The sequence below is a fragment of the Martes martes genome, assembly GCF_963455335.1.
Source record: "Martes martes genome assembly, chromosome: 1".
In the NCBI taxonomy this organism is placed as follows: domain Eukaryota; kingdom Metazoa; phylum Chordata; class Mammalia; order Carnivora; family Mustelidae; genus Martes; species Martes martes.
Window position 1 is genome coordinate 164,035,951 of NC_137888.1, and position 26,120 is coordinate 164,062,070.

Sequence of the window (26,120 nt, forward strand, 5' to 3'; positions counted from 1 at the left end):
CAGTACCAACCCTGCCAGAATGTAGCATGCTCTAAGTCTAAAGGCCACTGCATCTTTGGCTTGAAGCTGTCCTCAAAAAATAAAACTCTGGGCTGCCCTCCAATGTGCCTACAGTGAATGTGGGGTGGGAAGCTCTTTTCCTGTCCCCGGGAAACCACCTTGGGGTCATAATGAGTCTGGTCCCTATATCTGTATACAGATAATCAGCCTGATGGGAGACACATGGGAGCACTCACCTGTCCATTCTTCAGGCCTACTAACAGACCTTCCCTTCCTGGAGGGCCACCAATCACCTTGATGTAGCGAATGAGAGACTCCATCTGCCACTCCCGCTCCTTCACTCCACTGAAGGATAAGCACTGTAGCCGTTTCTCCTAGAAAGCAAACCTAGCTCTGCATGGATATTCAACAGGGTAAGTGTTCCCAGGCCTGCCAAGGAGGTCTTCCTGCATGTGAGGGATGAAAAATACCTACACATTGTCTATTGAACCCCATCTAGTCCCCATGATTGGCATTGTTCATTAATCCTTCACATAAGCCCTCACACCACAGAGCACAGCTCAGCTTCACATCTTCTGTGCAGACCTCTGGGAAGCCATAGAGGCAGCATCCAAAAGCACACTTTTTTTGTCACATCTGTAACTTGTGGTACCTCTAAACTGCTTGAGTTCTAGACTTTCAGGGAGATTTTAATTGTATTTTACATATAGTGACTTCTAAAGGATTTCTTCCACTTTATCACTTTCAATAGTCCTACTTTTGTGAAACTAAATCAACCTCTACTTTCAAGAAAGATGCCAGGCTGGCCTTCCCTCAAAGTATTTCCAAACTTCTAGGAAGCTCCAAGTTGAGAAATTTTTTTCTGTGAAAAAAAAAAGTCTTTCAGAAAGTAAAACTTCCTTTACTATTTTTGAGCTTTTGTTGTTTAACAAGAAAGATATCATAAATTTTTATGTGTGTATGTTCACCAAAAAAAAAAAATGACCTTCATTTCTATCAATCTATGCTTTAAGTCATTCAAACATGTATAATTATAGGATAATAAAGTGCTTTGCAATACCAAAAGTTATTCTCCAGGTATGGCCCATGACTTTCTAGTAGAGTCTAACTCCTCTAGATGTCAATACAATTAAAGCAATGAACAGCTACTGAATTTGATGGAAAGAGACTTGTTTCTTGATGCTCAATTTTTAAAACCATGATTTGGGTAACCTACCCTTGGAGTAAACATGAAGAGGATTAAGCCCGACCCCTCCAACCTGCTGCCCACCTGGCAGAGGATGATGTGATCGGCACACACCACCAGGAGGTTGCATTCAAACTTCTTGACGATCTTCTCCTTCACCCGGTAATGCATATCTGATGAGTCGTCTGAATACAACTCATAGATGAGGATTTTCTCCGGCAGTTGGATAGCTAATCGATTTTTGTAGATGGCAATCTTCTTGACAAGCTCTTTGCATTTAATCCGAACTGTCAAAGGAAAAAAATCCAGCTTTAGCAAGAGATTATTAAGTAAGGTAGAAGGCAGAAAAATTAAAAGCTATCATTTACTTAATGTTACTGGCAATTAAAGGAGACACTCTCATCAAAAAATCTTTGCAGAGTATCTAATACGTACAATCAGCTCTACTATACATTGGGATCCAAAATCATATACAATCTTTGTGGCCCAAAGCTTAAAACTGAGTATGGAAAGTGAAATTTTTAGTGCTACCCTCACTTGCTGAATTTAAGTTTAAACTCCTCTGCCAGCATTAATATATTGCCCCTGATGATCAGAAGTCCATCTGGATGACCACCCATGCCTCTAGCTACTCCCCACCCACCACCCTTGACAATATGGAACTGCATGTAGTTTCTGGTATATACTAGGCTCTCACACTCTAACTGCAGACCAGATGGAGGAAATGTCCCCAGGAGAGAAGCTGGGGAGCTGCCCAAGTGGCTATACCCTCACCAACACAATTGGAATCTTCAACCAGAGGTGTTCCCAGATAAGAACAAAAGGATGCCAGCTGAATCTCTAAGACAACCCTCAATGTGTATCCCTACACACAGGCACTGGGCGGGAGGCTGTGGCTGGCACATCTGTGTATAATTACTCTTGAAATAAGTGGATCCTTAGCCCATTGAACCAGCATGGCAACTTAAGTGGATAGTGGATGAAACTGAGGTTCAGACTGACTGTGCTAGGCCTAGAACTTGAATCTTCTGACTAAACTTGTGGTTACTCACTGTCCCTGCTTACCCCTGGGGTAGGGACCCATCAGGAGGCAAGTGGAGATGAAGATGAAGATGAAGCCGAGAAAGAAGCCCTCCAGTATATCCATACCAGAGAGGATATAGATCCACAGAGACCCATGCAGCTCAGCCACCCTGGCTCTGAAATGCCATACATTATCCTCCCTTAGTCAGAGTCCATGTACCCCTTAGAATTAGCAGCTGCAAAATTATGTGAGCCTTTGCCTCCCCCTACTTTTTTTTTGAAGAGAGGGTTTATTGCTCTCCTTATATTCTCAAAGATATCTATATTCTCCCCTTACCCTCCAAATAATAAAAAAATTTAAAAAAAAGCAAACACCAGTGGTCCAACGTGTTTCTGAAAGATTGAGGAGGACCATTCCCTCTCATTTCACTTGCCCTATCAGTAGCCCTCTCAACCTACCCCTCCTCCCAAAGGTTGGAGGGCAGAGGGGCCATACCTGCCTTTTACCTTTCTGCTCGGTGATCAGGTGCTGCACGATGACATCAGTCATGCTATCCCTGTAAGCATACCGGTCCTTGTAGAGGCCATGGACAGTACTGAAAATAAGCTGGTAGAAGGAAATGGTGCCATCTTGGCAGCCTACCACCTGCAGGGAAAGAGAGTTGTTAATTCCTAGCTCTCTGTGGAGAGTCTACTCTCCCAGTTGCCAGGGACAAATGTCAATCATCTGACTGGCTACACATGGTTGATGTCTGTGCCTGCTCAGACAATGGCCCAACAGAATGAACTTCCCTCCTTACCACATAGTTGGAGTCAGGTTTCACTTTACACGTCCACACCCAGGAGTTCTGCTCCCCAACAGTCCCAAGCCGCACTCCATCCTTGGTGAAAAGGGATACTTGCTTGTCTGACCCTCCCAGCAAAATGTACTCCCCTTTAGTAAAGTAGCTCAGGCAGCAGGGGTCAAAGTTCAGTGACCGATCCTTCCCAATCTGAGGAAAGAAAACACACACCAAGGGAAAAAACACTCCTGAATCCATAGTATTCACAACACAATTTAGGGCTTTTCCTACCAACTTTAATGAGGGGAGTCAAGAAGACAAGGGCAAGCTAGCCGTTACCCCCTGTGGGATTCCATCATGAACACAAGCTAGTCTCCTCTGGAGCACCCTACTCCATCCCTCCACATAGTGGAATCCTCCACTGCTGGGGTCGGCAGCATCTCCCCCAGTTCCACTAGCTGCTCCAGGTGTATGTCTTCGCTCCTCAACCAACCCAGACCCAGAGACTGGGCTTTCTCCCATAGGCCTTCCTTCACACACAGCCCTTGCAAGGGTTCCATTGGTTCCCCTCAGCTTCCTTCTTCTTCCTTTTTTTTTTTTAAAAAGTATTTCATAAAGCCAAATATATCTAATTTAAAAAACTGTCCTCTATTCTGAAACAACAACCATCCTACTTCTCTTTATTCAGGTATAATTCACATATCATACAATTCACCCATTTAAAGTATATAATTAATTGTGCAAACATCATCACTAATTCAGAACTAATTCTATCACCCCAAAAAGAAACCATGTACCTATTAGCTGTAGATCCCAATTCTCCTCTCTTCCCCCCCCCCGCCCCCGGCAACCACTAATATACTTTCTCTGTCTATAGATTTGCCTACTTTGGAGATTTCACATAAATGGGATCACACAATTTGTGGCCTTTTGGGACCAATTCATCCATATTGTAGCATATATCAGTACTTCACTACTCTTCATTGCTGAATAATATTCTATTACATGGATATACCACATTTTGTTATCCATTCATCAATTAATAGCCATGCCTACTTTTTTGACTATTATTAATAATGCCACTATGGATATGTGTACAAGTTTTTATGTGGACATATATTCATCTCTCTTGGATATATATACCTGGGAGTGGAATCACTGGATCTGTAGTAACTTTATGTATAACCTTTTTAGGAACTGCCATATTTTTTCAAAGTGACTGTACCATTTTATATTTGTACCAGTAGTATATGAGGGTTCCAATTTCTCCATCCAAGTGGGTATGATTTTGATTTGCATTGCCCTGGTACCTAATAATGTCGAGGATCTTTTTATGTAGTTACTGGCCACATGTATATCTTGTTTGGAGAAATGTCTATTTAGATCTTTTCTCCAATTTTTAATTGGTTGTCTTTTTATTATTGAGTTGTAAGAGTTCTTTATATATTCCAGGTACATGGCCCTTATCAGATACATGATTTGTAAAAATTTCTCCAACTCTGTGAGTTGTCTTTTCAGTTTTGGTATTCTTCCCTTAGTTGTGAGGGTCAAGGTCAAACTCCTGAGCTCAGCTCCCAAGAGCCTTTTCTCACCCAAAATGAACATCTTGTATTTGCCAAGCAGACCAGGCTCTTTTAGGCCTCCATGTCCTCACAAGTGCTATTCTCTATACGACCCAAGCCCTGGCCAGGAGTCTCCTCTCTCTTTCTCTACCAGGTGTCAACTCCTACGGAAAACATCCCCCAATCTCTCTGTCCCACCCAAGGCCCGATTTAGTGCCCCTTCCTCTGTGCTCCCATGGCCCTGTGCTCACCTCCCCCACAGCATTTCTCTCACTGCTCTGATAAATAATAGGGTTAATTTGATGTACCCCAACTTCTCTTACTACCCATTAAAGTCCAAGCTCCTTATTGTCACTGGAGTTTTTTGCTACCCCTAAGAGAACTTTTTGTGAATAAAAAGATTATTTATAATTGCCATTTTTAAACTATTAGTTTATTAAAGAAATAATTCTAAAAACCTGGTTTCTCAATAAGTTTTTAAGTTCAATTTATAAATATTTTCCTATTTATTAGTATAACAAAAATAAACAACGAATTGAAAGGGGATCTTGATGATCATTTACTGAATTAAATTTTGAATAGACTTTAAAATCCCTTAGTGTTGGGGTGCCTGGGTTGCACAGTTGATTAAGCATCAGAATCTTGGTTTTGGCTCAGGCTTGATTTCAGGGTCACTGGGCTCCACACTCAGCCTGGAGTCTGCTTGGGTTTCCTTTTCCCTCCCTCTGACCCTACCCACCCACCCCATGCTTGTTCACTCTCTCTTGCAAATAAGGAAATAAATCTTTAAAAAAACAAAAAAAGAAAAGAAAATCTCTTAGTGTCATTTACAACTTAGTTGATTCCCTTAAACTAATTTAAACTGCAATTATTCATTTTATATATTCAATTTTCCTTTATAAGAATTTCAAATGCCTGGGGCATCTGGGTGACTCAGTAAGTTAAGTGTCTACCTTAGGTTCAGGTCATGATCTTGGGGTCCTGGGATCGAGTTCCGCATCAGGCTCCCTGCTCAGTGGGAAGCCTGCTTCTCCCTCTGCCTCTCCCTCCCTCCTGCTTGTGTATGAGCACTCCCTCTCTCTCAAATAAATACACAAAATAAAATAAAATAAAATAATTTCAAATGCCTAACAGTCAAACTGCCCCTATTTCTGATATAATGATAGTAAATCTAGTAAGAAAACTAAAAAAATATTTTTAAAAAGATTTTATTTATTTATTTTTCAGAAAGAGAGAGAGCATAAGCAGGGGAAGTGGCAGGCAGAAGGAGAAACAGGCTCCTTGCTAAGCAAGGAGCCTGACGCGGGACTCGATCCCAGGACCCTGGGATCATGACCTGAACCAAAGTCAGACGCTTAAGTGACTGAGCCATCCAGGTGCCCTAAAAAAATCTTTTTAAAAAGATTTTATTTATTGGGGCACCTGGGTGGCTCAGTGGATTAAGCCTTTGCCTTCGGTTCAGGTCATGGTCTCAGGGTCCTGGGATCAAGCCCTGCATCGGGCTCTCTGTTCAGCAGGGAGCCTGCTTCACCCTCTCTCTCTGCCTGCCTCTGCCTACTTGTGATCTCTCTCTCTCAAATAAATAAATAAAATCTTTTTAAAAAAGAGAGATTTTATTTATTTTTGCAAGAGAGAAGGAGAGCAGGAGGAGGGGTGGAGGCCAGAGTTCGGCAGAGGAAGAAGCAGACTCCTCAGTGAGCAGGGAGCCCAATGCAGGACTCAATCCTAGGACCCTGGGATCATGACCTGGGCCAAAGGCAGACACTTAACTGAGACACCCAGGTGCCTGAAAGTTTAAAAAAAAAAAAAAAATCTTATGAGTCATGACATGGAAGGCTTGCAGTTTCTGGTAATGGCTCACTAGTTCCCATTGGGCTGTCCTGCAGGTAACAACTATAAACTCTGGACCAACTATAAATTACAACCACCTGAAGGCACTAAAGAGCAATCAGAAGCAGACAAAAACTGAAGACACATGGACATTTGGAAGAAAAGACTGCGCCAAGTGAGTTTCTCACTTTTTTAATGGCTTTTTGCCTAAAGGCAGGTCCTTTCAGCACCCTGCCAGATGAGTACAGGATTTGGAGTGGCTATAACAGCTTGAAAATGAGGGGAATCCCAGAAAAGAGACAGATGAGAGAGGGAGGGAGAGCCAAAATTCCGCACATACACTACTGAATATCTGAGCTCTTTGAACTATACACATGTGGGGCAGATGCCAGGCAGCCTAGCAAGGCTAAAGAACTCAATAGAGACTTCAGGGCTGCTTACACTGGAAAGATGGACTTTGAATGTTGAATCCAGCAAAGTTAACTGCTTGTTTTTTTAAAAAAACCAACTATAGGGATGCCAAGGTGGATCAGTCGGTTAAGCATCTGCCTTCAGCTCAGGTCACGGTCTTGGGGTCCTGGGATCAAGCCCCGCATCAGGCTCTCTCCTTAGGGGTGATTCTGCTTCTCCCTCATCCTCTGTGATCTCTCTTGCTCTCACTCTCTCTCAAATAAATTAAATCTTTAAAAAATTAATTAATTAAAAACCCAACTACAGTGCTCCTTCAGCAGCACAAATACTAAAACTGGAACACTGTAGAGAAGATTAGCATGGCCCCTGTGCAAGGATAACAAACCCATAAGCGTTCCATATTAAAAACAAAACAAAACAAAACAACAAACCTACACAATAATCCTCAGAGGAACGTGACAGAAATGAATCCCTATGATGCATCATTTACAATGTTCAGAATATAACCCAAAATTCCAAAAAGCAAAAATGTGAACCATATTCAAGAGAAAAGATAATTAGTAGAAATTAACCCCAAGGTAACTCAGATACGAAGTAGCAGATGAAAATTTTAAAATAGCTATTATAACTATGGTCAAGGATATAAAGGAAAATATTCCTATAATGAATGGACAAATAGGAAAAAAGAACCAAATGGAAATCTAGAACTGAAAAATGAAGTAAGTGAAACAAAAATTCACTGGATGGGTTTAACAGAAATATTATAGATGACAGACGAGTCAATGAAGTTGAAGATTGAGCAACAGATCAGAGCAGGGGGGAAAAGATTTAAGAAATGAATAGGGCCTCAATTATCTGAAGAACAATATCAAGAGGTCTAAAATGTAACCGGAGACCCAGAAGGAAAAGGAGAGAATGAAGATGAAGAAATAACAAAAAATTATTCCACATTTGGTGAAAGAATAAAGACATAAGTATATAGATTCAAGAAGATCAGTAACTACCCCCATCCCACCCCAAGCCAGAAAATATAATGAATCTTTTTAACATTCCAATATTACTTAGGTACTTAACTAAAAATTTCTTACACCTTTCAATTTAAAATCAGATGTATAAAATTGATTACTCAATTATAACTCTTAAATGGTCATCATAAGACAGATCTGATAGATATTCTAATATGGATTTCTAGCACCAGTCTGCCTGGGTTCCAAACCAGACTTGGCCACTACTACCCTGTATGGCTTTGGCTGGTTATTGAACCTCCCTATACCTCAATTTTCTAACATGGAAAGTGATGATAATAATACATACCTCACAGAGTTGTTACAAAGATTAAAAGTTAACCTTGTAAAGAGTTTATACAGTGCCTAAAATTCAATAAATGTTAGCTATTATAAACATTAATCCAGATACCCTTAAATATTACAAACACTTAAAAATGCCAAAAATACACAAAGTATACCTAACACAAAAGTATAGGCTTGATTTACTTCATCATCCTATATTTAATTCTAAATCTTCCCAGGTTTCAAAGATACCTAACTAAGGAAACAATTTTACTGTCCCTAGCCAACTGGGTTATCTCAGCGGAACGAGGTTGATTATCATTCAAAAAACTCTGAGCCACAGGATGAACTCTAGTGCTACATACATGCAAGATATTGCCCATGGCTGTGACCACCAAGTCAGGTTCTTTATAGCAACAAGACTCTATTCCTTCCCTGTGTAGTATGGTTATTTGTTCCCAAGAACTTCCAATACCCATGACCAGGGCCTCATACACAATAGATATGCCAGTAAATATTTGTTGAATAATGATATACACACACGTTAAGTGAATGAACATACAGGCCATAGCTAGATGCAAGATAATTAAAAATGAGGGTTTGGGGAAATCAGCCAAGGCAAACTCAGAAGACACTTCACTATCTACCTTTATCTTTTCTCTACTCAGCTACAAAAAAAAAAAAAGAAAAGAAAAAAAAAAAGACTAATGGCAAGATGAGGGAGAAAAGAAAAGAAATGGCCTCAAAGTTGGGCTACACCTAACTGAAACCCCTCCTTTCTAGCAGGACATGTTTTGAGGAGTAAGGATACTGTTAAACAAAGGCTCCGTTGAACAGGCTGTATTTCTCACCTGCTTGGCTGTGGTACCTAAGCCACCCTATACCACCTTCACTCTAATCCTTGGTGTCTCCAGCCTAATAGGTTTTTCTACCACCAGGTTCTATTTTAATCCAACCCTCCATAGAAACAAGGAATTCTTCTGAAACAAGAATCTGATCAAGTCACTCCCTACCTAAATTGGTGGCTTCTAAATACTTACATGAAGTTCAAACTCCTAATTCACATGACTCAGGTCCTTTAGACTTATATCCCCATCTTCCTTTCTAGTTCCATTTTTATCCACAATTCTTGGGATCCAGTCACTCTGAACAACCCTCTGTTCCCTGAGGTGACATATATCTTCATTCTTCCCTGCCTTTGCAGACGCTATTTCCTCTGCCTGAAACACTAGTCCCAATGTCCTCTGCCTAGCAAATTCCTGTTTATCTTGCTCAAAGTTCACCTCTACAAAATCTCCCATTTCCACCAAGCAATGATGTTATCTTTTGTGTCCCTGTAACAGCCTATCTATACATCTCTCTAAGATACCATGTATCATGCTGCACTGGGAATACTGGCTATCAACTGTGCCCCTACCAGCCTTAATGCAGAGGCATTAACAGCTCTGTCAGTAGCTCCTAGCACAGGTGAAGTGCTGGTCTAAGTGGGTGCTCGTTAATGTTTGTAGAATGCATAAAGCAAATAAAGGAAGATAGATACATAACTAAGACCAAGGCTTTGAATCAAAACAATCTGGGTTTCAATCTCAGGTGCCACCCATTTACTAGCAGTGTAGCACCTTAGGCATAATCTTTATTTCACTGCTCTGAGTCTTGCCTACTCATTTCTACAAAGTTGATAACCAACTGTACCTACTTCACAGGGTTTTGTGAGAATTAAAGGAGATAAAATATGTAAAACACTGAGCACAGTACCAGATATTAAAGTAAATGCTCAAAAAACAGGAGCTAACAATAATAAAGTATAATTACTAATAATATAATCTTTGAAAGTAAAAAGAGCATATAATAGGCATGACCAAAACTGTATTTCCCACTGGGTTTGTATAGTGCTACATACCTGTTTCCCACTTAGTTGGTAGAAGGAGAGTTTCTGTCCCCAGTCAGCTACAGCCAGGATGTCATTATGTTCCTCTCTAATCAACAGAAGACAAAGAGGTTATGTGGGGCCATGACCCACTGATAACTGTAGCCCTAAGTGTTTAACAAACAACAGGAAAAAGTGCTGGCCAGACTGTCAGATTGCCAAATGTTATACAGCAATACTGGGGCCAAAAGTTGTAATGTGGGCCAACCCATCAGTCCAGTGGGATGAGGCAAGATGAATCTCCTGGGACCCATTATTTAATTGAATACCCTACTATGTGGCTCTGCCACAGTGAAGAGGTTAAACCCCTCATTTCAAGTCTTCCTGAGAGTAGTGCTAAGAAAGAGCAAGGTGATAGAGCCAAAAGTGCTTTTTACTCATGTACTATAAAATGTGGGGAGACAGTGAAGACACAAGTCTAATTGCAGTGGAAAGGCATGGGCTGTCTGATTTTTCAGTGGACAAAGGGGAAGCTGGCTTCCTCTTCCTGAAGAAGGAAAATTAACACATAAAGCTATGTTCTCTTACAGTTGGGGTTCTCGAACAAGTGAAATGGTTTCTGACTGGATCTAATAAAATATAGTGGGTTCTCTGAAGACCAACAATTGTCTTTGAAACTGAGTATCTATCACTATCAGTGCCTTGGGACTAGGGCTGTAGGACCAGCACACAGGAGAAATCTCTTCAGCTGAGGCTGAAGATCAAGCTACTTGGGAATCTAGTTCAAGAAAGAGATATTCCCAGCTCTTGAGAGCTGGTCTTACTCTACCTAATGTTGCCTCCTCTCTGTTTATTAATTCCAGCTTTTCAAGCCCAGGGCCTGCAGTCATCTGGAAGCACCATTAAATATGCAGGCAAGGAATGGTGCAGCCTCATCTGCAAAACCCAGCCATCATATTGGCAAATATTGGCACTAATTCACAACTAAGGAAAAAAGACAAAGATGGAGAAGGATCTTAACAGGAAAAGACCTGTAGGAGAGAACTCTGTATGAAATCATACACTGAGGTCCAAACACAATCTAGGAACCCAGCCCATGATGAGCCTTCTTATGGAAGCCATATCATGAGCTGGATTGGTGGTTTTAAATCTCCCTTTTCCCTTTTCTCTTTTTTATTCCTGGCAGTGGGACTCTTCACCAAAACAAAAACTCATGTCAAGCAACAAAAGGGGCTGTTCTGGCTGAAGCAGAGATAGGGATCTGAAGCCCACCCTTTCCTCCTTTCCTTGTCCTCCACCTTCACCTATTTCTTCTAAGGAACCCCAGGTACCATAAAGCCTTTTGGAAAGTCCCAAGCTAGACCATTTTTGCCCAGTCAGAACATCCTGGCTCCCCCAGGTTTCCCCACTCCAGGCTGCCAATGTTTTCCTTATAGGTAAACTCAATTGAAAAGAAGAAAGAATGCCTAGACAGCCAGGAATTGGGTGTGAGGATTGTGGGTAAGGCAAGGGTTTCCTCTTTGATATATGTCCTATCGAATGCAAGGTAAGGTACAGGGGAATAGGCCAGGAAAAGTGTCCAGTAATAGAGGAAGTGTTCAATGAACTATGGTGTTTCTACACAGCATATCCTATGCAGGCATTAAAAATCTGTTTTTAAAAGGACCACTAATGTTACCAGAAAGAGTTCACTTTATGATGGTCAAGTAGAAGAAAAGAAGGTTAGATATGACTTAATCATATGGACACACTGAAAGACAGAGGGAAAATACACTAAAATACTAACAATGGTTCCCTCACGGGATACGGATTTATAGAAAAGTTGTTCTCCTTTAGATTTTTCAGTAGTTCTTAAGTTTCCCAAAGAATAATTTTGTAACACAAGTTATAAGGGTGTGTTCCCCCTTGTTGGAGGACCTTTCACCAACAATTCCCCCAACTTGGAAGGGAGCTTCAGAACAGTGTCTGCCCTGGCAGGTCTTCACTGGGGCCTGGATCCCTCCAAGGAGGGGTCTCATTCTTCAGGACACACTCACGAGTTGTCGTCCCTGGGACTGTCGTCCTCTTCCTCTGGCTCTTCCTCCTCTGCCTCACTACCCTGACTACTGTACACTGCTGACTTCAGAGTGGAAGGGATTTCCTGAAAATATCTGTTGACATTGACTTCCTCGGCATCCTCGCTTTCTCTGTTCATCCAGAAACTCTCCCATCGGCTGTAGACAGTAAGTGGTTGTTCACAATCACATTGTCTAGAACTGCACTAAAGCTATAATTTCAAAACCTGTCAAGGAGCCCCTGAACCCTGCCCGGAAGAGGACAGCAACCAGGTATACTGGGCATCCTGCTTCTCATGAATTAAAAATGGTACCCTGAAGCCACAAAGTCATCTGTGGCCACAAAATCAAACAGCAGGAACTCTGGGGTAGGCTAATGGCCTTTGAAGACATTAGACATGCATGGTGCAGCCCTGGGCTGGACACAATTATTCAGGAAGAAGCATAATAATCTGGTATGAGAAAGGCAATAGAATCAAACAACCTTCTAAATCAAGTAGGTACCACCTGTAAAATGACATTGGGCTGGTAAACAATTAAGTCCTTTACCTTCAGAAGATTCTTTGAGGGATACTGGGAATTCAATATTGGAGGACTATACAAAGAGCACCTAAAGCTATTAGTCTACCTTTAAAGTCACATAGGCAGAAGAAGAAAAATGTGTATAAGGTTTGAGAATGTAGATGCCAATCATTTGTGGAGCTACAAGCTTTGGGGGCATTTCTAGACTTAATTTTTATTTTTTTGGCAAGGGGCAGCAAAAAAAGGCTCATGAAATAGCTATTTATTATCCAGTGGGCACATGTTCTGCCCAGATTTGGAGGGAAGAAATTAAAAGGGGAAAAGATCAAAATGAAGCCAGAGCAAAGAGGTGAGTTATTAATTCATAAAGAAATGGGCTTTCTGGGGCACCTGGGTGACTCAGCGGGTTAAGCCTCTGCCTTCGACTCAGGTCATGATTTCAGGGTTGTGGGATCGGACCCCGCATTGGGCTCTCTGCTCGGCGGCGAACCTGCTTCCCCCTCTCTCTCTGCCTGTCTCTCTGCCTACTTGTAATTTCTCTCTCTGTCAAATAAATGAATAAAACCTTTAAAAAAAAAAAAGAAAAAAAGAAATGGGCTTTCTGTAGCATGCATGCACACAAACATACACACATATATACACACATGTTAGGCTGGCCTACATAATTCATCTGCTTTGCTAAAATCTCTGGGATTTATTCCAAAACTCAAAATGGGCTCTTAAAAAATTCCATTCAAGTGGAATGGCTTCCAAAACAGACTGGTCAAATGGAATGAGAAGGTTTTGAATGGATAGAGACCTTAGGAAGAAACAAGGAACTCAGCCTGTGGAGAAAGCCCTTTTTCTTAATAGTATTTGTTCTAGAAGGAGAAGAGCTATAAGATCACCTTGAAGGGTTCCAACAGATGGACCATATGGGGGAGAGAGAGCCCCCTGGCCGCTCGATCTTCACTTTCTCCTCGCCATTTTTATTCCGTATGCTGATGATCCCATTGAACATCCCGAGAGCCAGGTACTGACCATCATTTGTCCAGCTGTTCATACAACCAACGAAGGGCATGGGAAGACGGAAAGGAATACACAGAAGATAAAACTAATGAGGATGATGCCTTGGTTGAAATACAGTCTGAGGAGGGGCGCCTGGGTTGCTCAGTGGGTTGGGGCCTCTGCCTTCGGCTCAAGTCATGATCCCAGGGTCCTGGGATCGAGCCCCACATCGGGCTCTCTGCTCCGTGGAGAGCCTGCTTTCTCCTCTCTCTCTGCCTGCCTCTCTGCCTACTTGTGATCTCTGTCTGTCAAATAAATAAATAAAATCTTTAAAAAAAAAAAAAAGAAATACAGTCTGAGGAGGCAGCAACAACAGGGCTCATCCTGGTCCTGATGTAAAAATCAGGGGACCAAACTTCAAACCCCATTTATTTTTAGAATCAACAGTAAGATGTGAAGTCAGTAGCACCATTTTCTGAGCTCCCACACCTTTCTGTCCTTACCTCCATGACAGCTCTTAGCTTGTGCCCCCATCACTGGGCCAGCCGCCATTCCCCACTCACCATTTCAACCTCCTCCCCCTTCAAGAACACCTAAAAACAGAATCTATATCTTGGTGTATGCCTAGCCTCTTGAATAGATAGGTAGGTGCTTAACAGATGATGAATGAGAGAAAGGCTACCCTCAGAAGCTGCAGAGCCAGAAGAGCTATCATTTATAGTCTCTACTGTATGTCAGGCACTGTGCTGCTTATTTTATACTACTTAGTTTGTGTGCATTTCACAGCAGCACTATCAAGTCAGTTATCCCCATTTGTCAAATGAAGAACCTCCTAAGGTCACAGAGCCTGTTATGACTAAATCTGTACTCAAATCCAGGTCTAGTATCAAAGCCTGTGCTTTCTCTAGCATAGGTGCTACCTGGACATGAGGACATCTGTGCACCTCCAGAAAACCTCCACTGAGCACAGCTTCTGGATGAGGAGGCTTGTTGCTAGAAAACTGCAGGAAGGCAAGTTGCTGTTCTCTTTTGCTTGATGACCAAAGGCATGGGTCCTTCCCATCAAGAGGACCACGAAAGAAAAGAGAAAATACAGAGGTCCAAACCACCTAGGTCACACAAGACCTTTTCCACTGTGTAAATTAACTGGAGTTTGAGAGTCTGTTTGGGAGAAGGGAATATGAAACCTACCTTCAGAGCTGCCTTTAACTCACCTGCAGCAGGTGATCTTGCTACTAGATTTGTGCTTGGAGACAGACTTCTGTTCAGGAGACCACAAACCTTCAACATACAATAATTTAAAGAAGAGAGATTGGATGGAGTATTACTCAGCAATAAAAAAGGAACAAGCTATTGATATACCTCCAGGGCTTTACGTTAAGTGAAAAAAGCCAATCTCATAAAGTCAAGTACTGTATGATTCCATTTTATAACATTCTCAAAATGGCAAAATTCTATAAAGATCGAGACCAGCTTAATGGTTACCAGGTGACAGTTAGGGAAGAATAGGAGGAGGATGACAACAAAGGAATGTCTTTGTGGCAATGGTAATCTAACCAGGTGATGAAAGGACAGAACTATATACACACATTGTACCCGGCCCCATTTCCTGATAGACTTCTCCCTGTATCTTTGAAACTGACAGAGAATCTATAATTATTTAAAAAAAAAAAAAAAAGGGAGGGTAGATTGGTGAATTTCTAGCCAACTTTTCAGAGCTTTAACTCAAAGTCATGGCAACTTCATAGTTCGTAACTATTACACTGCATACAGTACATACATACATACAGTGTACAACTTAGCATTTGAAGTAATGAACAATGCTTCCTGAAAATCAGTTTCCTCTTCCAGGCCTCACCCACAGCACATGATCTTGCTTGTCCAAGGCACAATGGCCACTTTTGGCTGGGTCCCTCCTGCTAGTGGCTCACTGCTCTACAACAGGTATATGTCTAGGCAACATGAGCAAATTCCTCTCTTTGCCTGAGCCATGAAGTATGATCAAGAAGGTAAATCTAGGGCAATAATGTATTTACGTAGCAAACTGCAACATCAAGCAAGCTATTTGTTTCTCCCTCCCCCTGGTCCAGAATGCCTCCCCCAAATATTTCAACCTGCGCATAATCTTATCTATGCTCCACTGAGCCTGTCTGGAGCCTCCAGCAGAGGAAACCTCTCCCTTCTGTGTCTGCCATAGCACTGTTTGCCAGATCATACTCTAGATGAAATCCCATGGCCTAGGTCCAAGCCCTGGTTCCACCACTTATCGGCTGGGCAACCTCAAGTGAGTCACCAAACCACTCTAAGCTCCAGTTCTTTTTTATCAGTGGTGTGAAAATGAGAATAATACCTGATCTCATGGGTGATCATAGAGCTCAAATAGGAATTCATTTTAACTCTCAGCACAGTGCCTAGTACATCTCAAACATTCAATAAATATTATTATTATTATTACTTGATGTTACATTTTTACAAATTCTACTTCCCCACCTGCCCCAAACCACAAGCTCTTTGAAGATAGGGATTCTATTTTGTCTTTTTAATCATAAAAGTAAACACACACACCAGTGTCTTACATGGAGAAAATGCTAAAATTTTTAATGAATGACAGTCCCTTTCCCATTTATACAACGTGCTTTCCATTATATTCTCTCTTTTGAACCTCAGAACTCCGTCAATGAGATAGACAGGGTAGGAATGTGTTCATCTGAGATAAGAACAGTGAAACACTGAGAGGGATTACATGGGTCTCTCATTCCTCAATAATGCCTGTTCTGTTGTACTCAGGAAGGAAGAACGGATGAGCTGAAAACCAGAATTGACCTTAAATAGAGATAACCTACATGCCTCTGCTCCTTCCCTCCCTGCCTCAATGGACATTTCAAGGGCCTCTCCTCTGTGCCAGCACCATTGCCAATGCCATAAATGGGGCCACAGTGAGCTCCTCTGGGCATCCAGCCCCTCAGGAAGGACAACTATAGCCACCGAACAAGTAATGGTGGCTACACAAGAAGCACAGTTGAAACAGTGAAGAATTTCCCACACACATGGATGATGGATGTTTGGGAACACAGGGGTGCAGGGATGATGACCTACTCATGCCAGATGAGACAGGAAGGCTTCCCAGAGGTGGCAACACCAAGTTATGCTTGTGCTCTCCCACCCTTCTTACCATCTCCCTCCCTGCGGCCCTTCCTGCTGTCGCCCAGATTGCTTACCAGACTTTGTTACCATTCACTCTCTCGGTTTCCACACAATTTAAAGAATAACTGTTAGCCTCCCCTTAGCCATTGAGGGGAGGGAATTAGCATTAACTCTCTTAGGATGAAACAACCACATTCTGGATGAGTTTCAGGATTTTTTGCCCAGATTTTCAGTAATTCCAGGACAAGACACCGGGAATCAGAACTTACCACAGTCACTGGAGGAACAAGATGCCAGTTGGTGGGTAACAGGGTTGTAGGAGACACACTGGATAGAATCATTGTGTCTAAGAAGTAAACAACTATAGATTATTATGCAGCAAACCACAAATGTTTCAGTGGCTACAACTGAAGATTTTATGATAAGCCCACAGTCTCTCTGACTACACACCACAAGCTCTTATGCAAGTGACCAACAAAAAGCACAAGGATGAATTCTCCTGCCGTGGATTGCTCCTCACCCACCATTTCATCTCTTAGACGTTACCCATGAAATTGGCCTAGTCTAAATGCTACCTCCTCCAAGACCAGCATGGTAGCTTCCTCCAATTTGTGAACTGACAAGATAATGAAGTAAAGCACCTAGCCTAGCACCAGGTGCACAGGTGATGGCTGTTATTTATTGCTTTGTGGAGGCCTGGAAATACAGGATGGAGGTGCAATGAAGGTATTATAGGTCAAGATCTGGGAACGTGGCAAATCCTGAGACAGCAATGAAAGATGTGTGAGTCATGTACACAAGTGGCATCTCAGCCTCTGTTTTATTACTTCACTTCTGGGTAACACTTCACTTATAACCTCATTCATCATTCATTCATTTATTCACTCATTCAAAGCTGTTGATCTGTATAACCACATTCATAACAGCAATCAAAATAGCCAAGAATTGGAAGTAACTCAATGTCCATCAAGGATGGATAAGTGGAAAAACAAAATGTGCTACATAGATACACTAGAATATAACTCAGCCATAAAAAGAAAGGGAATTCTGGGGTGCCTTGGGTGGCTCAGTTGGCTAAGTGGCTAACTCTTTATTTTGGCTCAGGTCATGATCTTGGCGTCCTGGGATTGAGCCCCGCATTGGGCTCCATGCTCAGCAGGGAGTCTACTTGAGGTTCTTTCCCTCTGCATCTCTCCCCAACTCTCTCTCTAAAATAAATAAACAAATCCTTAAAAAAAAGAAAAAAGGAAGGGAATACAGACATGCTATAAAATGGATGAACCTAGAGAACATTATGCTAAGTGAAATAAACTAGTCATGAAAGGACAAACTGCAAGATTCCACTTATATAAGATGCCCAGAGAAGTCAAATTCATAGAGACAGAAAGTAAAATAGTGACTGCCAGGGGCCAAGGGCCTAGGGAATAGTTGTCATTGAATGGGTATGGAATTTTAGTTTTGTAAGACGAAAAGAGCTATGGAGGTTTTGTACAACAATATGAATGTACTTAACACTACCGAACTGTATACTTAAAAGATGGTTAAGATGATAAATTTGTTATATGTATTTTACCACAATTAAAAAAAAAATCATTTGCTAAGTACCAATTATGGGCCACGCATTGTACTAGGCACCAGGAACACAAGGGTGAGCAAAAAAAATGCAATGTTTGCTTTCATGGAGTTTATAGGCTGATGGGAGCTATCTCAATCACCAGAAAAACTGTAAAACTACAATTGGGAGAAATGCCAGGAAGAAGACCTGACTGAGTCTAGAGGACCAGGAACAGCTTCCCAGAAGAAGCAACATCTGAACCTGAAATCTGCAGAGCAAGTAGGAGTTAACTTGGCAGAGGAACGGGGAAGAACATGAGCAGAGCCCTTACAGAGAGGAAGCTTGGAGCACAGTGACCCCAGGTTTCTAGCTGTTGAAACTGGGGGGATGTGAGGCCAATGCCTGAAATGGGGACATTAAAAGGGGACAGGTCTGGGTGGGGTGGAATCTATGGTGTCAGATTAACTCAACTGAGCTATATGAAAACACCTAGCTCAATGTTGGCCAGGCTAGACATGCTCAAGAAATTTTCATTCATGTAATTCATTACCCAACTTTCCTATACCCACCATATACTCCTTCAAGTTCAATTGCAGAGAAAAAAGTTCTTCCTAAAGGGGCTTTTGCTGGAGTAGCTCAGTATGAGTCAAAGCAACAATACTGTACATCTAAATGGTTACTTACGTGTACTTCAGAATGCCTTCCAATTTTGAGGTCCAGATAATAACGCTTTTGTCAGCTGATCCAGAAGCAAAGCGTTTGCCTAAAAGTATTTTAAAAAGAAAACTGTCACATTTATTTTAAACCAGCATTTCCCAAGGAGTATTTCTTAGAAAACTAGCTCTTTGAGGTAACTAATAAGTGTCAGCTGTTTCTCTACTTCTTTTTCTTTTTAGTACTGGATGGCAGTCAGGAAGTTTGGATTCAAATTTTGCTTTGTCCGGCACTGAGTAAACAATGATGTATTGAGGGCCTACCACATGCTAGGTATCATGTTCTATGCTAAGGATTAAGCAGTGATTAAAGCACACATGATCCCTACCTTCATAGAGTTTAGTCTATTAGTAAAAGAAGGCATTAAATGAAATTAATCCAACACAAATATAATGTGATAAGAAGTGAGTCCTAGGAAACAGAATAACTGGAGGACCTAACTTAGACGAGGTAAAGGATTCTCAGGAGGAGAACCTTCAGTTGAGACCTAAAAGATAAGCAAAGCTTAGCCAGGTACAAAGAGAAGCTAAAGACCCATTCACAAGGATAGAGAAGATATGCAAAGGCCCTGAGGAAGGAAAAGCCTGTTATGTCTGAGGGGCTGATAGGCACCAGCATGGAATACCAAGGGCCAGGGGGGAAGTGGGTGGAGGATAGATCTCTAGGAGCTTCAGGGTCATGTCAAGATCTTGCTCTTTATCCCAAAGAAAGAATTTAAGCAAGAGCAACAAATGAGATTTTCATTTCCATACTAGTTGGGCTTTATGAAAGAATGGGACTAGAGAGAGGCAACATATAAAAAGTAATTACTTCTTTTTTTTTTTTTTTAAGATTTTTATTTATTTATTTGTCCGAGAGAGAGAGAGCGCGCGCGCAAGCGAGCACAAGCGCACAAGCAGGGAGAGGCAGAGAGAGAAGCAGGCTCCCGGCCGAGCAGAGAGCTCCATGTGGGACTCTATCCCAGGACCCTGGGATCATGACCTGAGCCGAGGCAGTGGCTTAACCGACTGAGCCACCCAGGCGTCCCAAGTAATTACTTCTTAATGACATTGTTGCAAGTTTACAAGTGCTTAGAAGTGGAGCAGGGTATCATGGCAGCAAACAACAGGGAGCCTTCACCTACTCTGCTGAGAGATGACCTCTGAGAAGTAACCATGGGCCAGATTTTGTAAACCTTGTTAAGGAATTTTAGACTTTGTTCTTAAGGCCCGTGGAAGTTGACCTTGGGCAAGTCACTGTTTTCTGAGCTTCTACATCTGAAACATAAAGGAATAATAACATCTTCCTCAAAGGCTCTGTATAGGGGACAACTAAGATAATATTTGTAAAATACCTTTCATGATGGCTGGAATAGCAGATATTTGGGTGAGTCATATGACATTGCTGCATCTATTAAATACACAGAAGCTGCTTTTATTTGTTATTATTTTTGTCATTCCTCCCTCCACAATGGCAGACAGCAGGTAATGAAGAGTGTGGGCTATGGCCTCAGAGTCTGAGTTGGAATTCCTAGTGATGGTACCAGCTGCAGGACCCAGAACAAGTTCCTGAACATCTTATGCTTCATTTCCTCATTTGAAAAACGGATGCAACAGTATTTACCTCATAGTTGTTGTGAAGATTAAAGGAGATTAAAGTATTTTGGACAGTGTCTGGAATAGAATCAGTACTAAAAAAAAAAAAAAAATTAGGGACACCTGGGTGGCTGAGTCAGTTAAATGTCTGCCTTTGGCTCAGGTCATGATCCCAAGGTCGTGGGACTGTAACCTGAAACAGGGTTCTTGCTTAGTGGGGAACCTGCTTCTCCCTCTGCTTGTCACTGCCCCCTGCTTGTTTGCACTCTCTCTCTCTCTCTGACAAATAAATAAAATCTTTTTAAAAAATTAGCTCTTATTATTACAATTATTCTTCATATTGTCTTATTTTTCTTGAACCAAAAACTAGTTCTTTCATACCTTTGTATCATGATTGTTCATTAAATATTTATTAAACTAGGTGAGACACTGGAAACAAGCAAGCTTTAAGAGCAATACCATAATTCAGAGTATTTCCATTGCTAGATCCAGGAGGAAAAGACCAGTTTAGAGGAATTAAAAGACTTCTGAATCATGATGTAACGTCCTGGAGAAGCAGTATGATCTACTAGAAGGAATGAGGGCTCTGTAGTCGGAGGACCTGGGGCAGGTCTGGCTTTGTCACCCTCACCTATAATTGCTCCAAGTCTGTTTTCTCATCTATGCAGGAGCTGAGAATCCCTCCCTGACTGGTTGAAAGAGTTGTTGGGAAGGTCAAATTTGATGATGTATGTGTCAGGACTCTGCAAAGTGCTGACAATTGCCACTAATTGTAGGCCACACTCTGACACCCTCAAGGGACTTAATGGTGTAGTAAGCCAAAGAATCCCTAGGTTTATAAACTCCAGAGGCACCAAAGGCCTCCCTACAGTATTACTCTGAATTTGAACTCAAACATGCACATAAAAAACAGAAAACAAAATAACCCATGGCTACTGTGACACAGCACAGCTGACTATGAGGCAAGAAAGAAGTGTTTTTGCCACTAACTTGCTGCATGATCTTAGCGAGTCACTTGACTTCTCCAGGTCTTTACATAGGACTAAAATGAAGACACTGGGCTAGATCCGATTAAAGCTATACTTACAAAATTATGTGTATACATGAAGAATGTGCACTTTTCTACAAAGAGGTCTGCAGCTTTCATTAGATTCTTGAAGAGGTTCATCATCCAAAAGTAGTTAAAAACCTGGAACCTGAATGATTTCCAAGGTTCGTTCAAGCACTGTAACATTCTGATTCTGGGCCTTCTCAGCAGTGGTCATAGAATGCTACCTCTCATCCTATATCCATTTGACATATAAGGAAACTGAGACTCCGAGAGACTCACTAACTACCTTAGGATTGCAACTTGGAGCCATCTCATGCCAAAGCCCATGTTCTTCTCAGTAACCCCACACAAAGAATAGCAGAGATTTATTTTTAATTCTCAGTATCGATTTCAAGCATCCATTCTCTGACTACCACCTCTCCTCTTTGTCACTTCACCATAGCCAGTAGCCTTTCCAATCTCCCAGGACCTAGAACCTCTCCACTGCCCCACCCCCTATGGTCCTCTAATCTTCCCCCCAGCCATTACAGAGCTTACACAGCCAGCAGTTCAAAGTCAATGTATATAATCACTCCTTTGCATACATACTCCACTCCCTTACCCTCTTATTTCCTCTTCAGAGGTGCCTGCAAACCTACCAATCTGGTTAAACCCAACTCTCTTCAACCTGCATCTATGCAGCTCAAAGTAGTGGGGGGAAAAGACATAATCACGCCAACTGCTCTCACTTTCTATTGATGATCAGCTTCAAGTGGGCCCCTCATATTGCTTGGGATTTCACTGTACATCCACTCAGCCATTCTCCTAAGTGGCAACTTTCCATTCTTTCCTTTCTTCTCAACTCTCTGACACCTCCCTCCCCATCCTCACTCTGAGATGATGTAGATTCCTATTTCACTGAAAGAATGGAAGAAACTTCCCGTTAGACTCCTAATACAACATGCCTCATTCTGCCAGCCCCTGTGGTGACATCCTCTACCTTCCACCACGCCCCATCTAGGTCCTAGATCCCATCTCCTCTTGCCCACCAATGATTCTGTTCTGACAAGTCCTTCCCCTCTCTCCTATAGCATCAACGTTTCTCAAATTCAGCATGTCCAAAACTGAACTCCTGATCTTCCACTAGAAGTATATTATCTGCAGCCTTTCCCATCTTAGTAGAAAGCCACTCCAAACTTTTCAGTAGCTCAGGTCAGAATCTTTGCAGTCCCCTGCCTCCTTTCTTCACACCACATATACCATCTGTCTGGCAATCCTATCCTTCAAACAATACCCAGAATCTGACCACTCCTTACTACTCCCTCTACTCTCACCTCTCTCAGAGGTCTGAGCCACCATCACTAGTGCTATAAAACTTGCCTGGATGATGCTTCTTCACTGGTCTCCCTGCCCCAACCCTCACCCCTTGCAGGCTGTTTCCAAAATATCAGCTAGAGGGATCCTTTAAAAACATAAATCAGATCAGATCTCTCCTCTGCCCAGAAGTCTTTAGTGGTTCCCCATTTTCAAAGTCAAAGTCAAGTCCTTAGGACAGCCAACATGATCTGGCCACCCCAACCATACCTGTTACCTCTCTACCCATATCCTCTACTGCTCCCCCTGATTCTCTCTGCCAAAGCCCCTGGAAGGTACACTCTCACCTCAGGGTCTTTGCAATGGTTTTTTTCCCTCTGTGAGAAGTTCTCTTCCCCTAGATGCCCACTATCAGAATCTCACTGCCTCCCCACCTTCAAGTCTTTGCTCATCTGTTCCTGTCTCAATAAGCCCACCCTCACCACCTCCCTCATTCTTGTACCTAATCTCCTGCCCCACCCAACACTCCAATTCCCCTTATTCTGCCTTATTTCGAGCATACTGTTTAATTTACTTATTTCAAGCATCTAGAATAGCGCCTGGCACATAGATGGCCCTCAGTAAGTACTTGCCGACTCGAATGATTGAATTGAAGCTTAAGAAACTTAACTATCTTCTGCAACCGCAAGTCGTATTCAGGAGTGACTAAGGAGAAAAAATGAGCAGCTATGACGCCATTACAGAGAGTGTAAAATCAGAATAGACTCTTACCATCCTTTGCATATGCCACACAGTACACAGTATCTTTGTGTCCCTTTAGGGGCTGAAGTAAGGTGCCATCAGAGGTATCATAAACCTGGCAAAAAAGAGAAAGAAGTACAGGGGCGCCTTGATGGCTCAGCCGGTTAAGTGTTCGACTCTTAATTTTAGCTCAGGTCATGATCTCAGGGTTGTGAGATCAAGCCCTGCCTGCTACAGGCTTAAGATTCTCTCTCCTTCTCCCTCTGCGCCTCCCCCCATGGGAGAAAAAAAAAAAAAAAGACAAAGTACAGAGTATTCACATGATATCCATTAGTTAGAATTCCTGCAGGTTGCTCCTGTTTTTGTTTATATAACAAAATATTTGTCACTTTGTCAATATTTGTCAATATTCTAAATTTTATCAATTAAAAACTACACTGAGAAACCAGAAAGAATATGACTTAAAGTGGAGGAACCCCAAAAGTAGAAGTCCCAACTCTGTGAATTACATGGCCAGGAACATGCTATTAATCCTTGAGAAATAGAAGTTCACTCTGCGGAACTTCTCTACAAAATTCACTCAACTTATGTGAATTTGGATCTATAACCAATCAAGCTAGACCCTCCCAAGTAAAGCTAGCACCCACAAAGAGCCAGCTACAACATGATTAAATTTTAGTTCTAGCCCTTCCCGTAGTATGAACATCATAGAGAGATGTTTCATACCTGCTATCAAGAGTTTGAAAGTCATAGACCTGAACTCTGGGTTTGCAAATCAAAGGAAATATTATAAAACCTAGCTGTAATTTGGATTTAGGATATTTTGTAGCACTGTAACACCTATAAACATGTGGAAATTTAAAAAACACACTATCTGAGTAATCAAGGCAAAACCCTGCAGAAATGGTTAGTGTTGGAGAAGATAACCTTTGAAAAAAAAAAAGTAAAAGGAATTGGATTGTTTACCCTGGCGAGAAGAAGTCTGCAGAACAATTTAACCAAGGTTTTAAGATTATGTAATTACCATACAGAGAATGGAGATCAGTCAGTCTGCATATCTCGAGACAACAGAGCAAGGGGAAGTGGACTTACGTAGGAGGAAGGAGAGATCATACAAAGGTTTTTAGGTCAAACATAAAGAGTTCTCTGAAAATTACTTTTATACACTGGGATAGGTTCCAGAGGGAGCTTATATTCTTTGAAAATATGAAAAAAGGACAGCATCCATATGGAATTATTTAGGTAGGCCAATGCCTGAAAGTTGGGGTCAGGCTATCTGGCTTCTCAGGGAGGGGGCCGCTTCAGTCTTATTGCTTGAATTTTTCAGGGGGACAAAATGTCAGCTGACACCAGTCCAGTTTCAAAGGCATTTTGATTAATTGTTTTCAACTCTTTCATGGGTGTCTCAAAGTAAAAAGGGAAAGATTAATGACTCCAAAGGAGGTATTGTTCACAGGTTCCTATCTGATAGACAGTTTACTTACCGGTTTTAAATAGCCCATTTCCTTCCCTAATAAAAAATGACTGGTTTTTCCGCCCTTGCCTTTTTTACCTTAAAAAAAGGGGGTCAAATTTCAGAGCATTTACAAGACGGAGAGGGAAAAAAGCACTTAAAAAGGAAGCTCAAACACAATCCTACCAGTAATCTGTTTCCTGCAGCCAAAATCAGTTGCGTTCCATCAGGCTTAAATGCGAGGTCATATATACTAAACAGGAGACAAGACAAGACAAAAGGACAATTAGGAACCAAAATGATGAGGTCTGCTAATGGCCAGGAAAGCAAACTTTATTTCCATTATGAAACACCGCTTGTGTATGAGGGAGAAAAATAATGGCTAAGAATTGCATTTGGTTGCAAATTCCATTCAACCACCATACCTTGGCAGCCCATTCAATCACGATTTACTTGGCAGTTAGCTTTATGTCCCAATTTCCACTTGTCCAGAAGCCAGACACCAGAGATGATTCAAAGGGTCAACAGTCGAAGGCACTAACTCTTCTATAAAGGCTAGACAAACTGAGGGGTACTAAATCCACATGTTTCTGAAAACTGGTCATTTATTAAAATATCATTATTATTTACAACCAAGAAGATACTTAATGAATGTCTCTTAGGTGTTAGGCAGTAACAGATACAAAATGAGTAAATCACAGTAAATCCAGTAAATTACAGCAGCAAATGCCTGCCCTCAAGGAAACTACCATCCAGTTAGGAGATGTGACTCAGAGACATTCACAAAGAACTACCATATGTCATCAACTCTGAAGCATACATTTTTTCACAATTTAACATCTCTGAGATGTGGGATGTGTCTTGTAGTTGATGATATATCAGCCTAACTGAAAGCATTTTTTGCTTTCTTAGTGGTATGTAAAGTAATGGTATTTTACAATCAGTGACCTCTTAGATGAAATACAGAACAATACTGAGTAAAGGTTTTAGGCAGAATTCAAAGGAGGAAGACTCAATGTTCTGATCTGGAGAACAGATAAGAAAAAGCTTCATGGAAAAAAACAGTATGTGAAAAAAGTAGA

General features: G+C 41.6%; 1 protein-coding gene across 1 annotated transcript in view; it reads right to left on the reverse strand.

Annotated features, from left to right (window-relative positions):
• IFT122 (intraflagellar transport 122) overlaps positions 1-25,285 on the reverse strand; it is a 63,214-nt gene extending 37,929 nt beyond the window's left edge. The window contains exons 1-11 of the mRNA XM_080818643.1: positions 25,225-25,285; positions 23,616-23,700; positions 18,897-18,975; positions 16,927-17,003; positions 14,728-14,794; positions 13,414-13,560; positions 9,984-10,059; positions 3,010-3,201; positions 2,717-2,855; positions 1,271-1,473; positions 237-374 (exon numbers count right to left, since the gene is read on the reverse strand). Coding sequence (XP_080674769.1) covers positions 237-374; positions 1,271-1,473; positions 2,717-2,855; positions 3,010-3,201; positions 9,984-10,059; positions 13,414-13,526 — 861 coding nt within the window. The 5' untranslated portion in view covers positions 13,527-13,560; positions 14,728-14,794; positions 16,927-17,003; ... (1 more) ...; positions 23,616-23,700; positions 25,225-25,285. The remainder of the gene's footprint in view (positions 1-236; positions 375-1,270; positions 1,474-2,716; positions 2,856-3,009; positions 3,202-9,983; positions 10,060-13,413; positions 13,561-14,727; positions 14,795-16,926; positions 17,004-18,896; positions 18,976-23,615; positions 23,701-25,224) is intronic.
• Between the last annotated feature and the right edge of the window lie 835 nt (positions 25,286-26,120).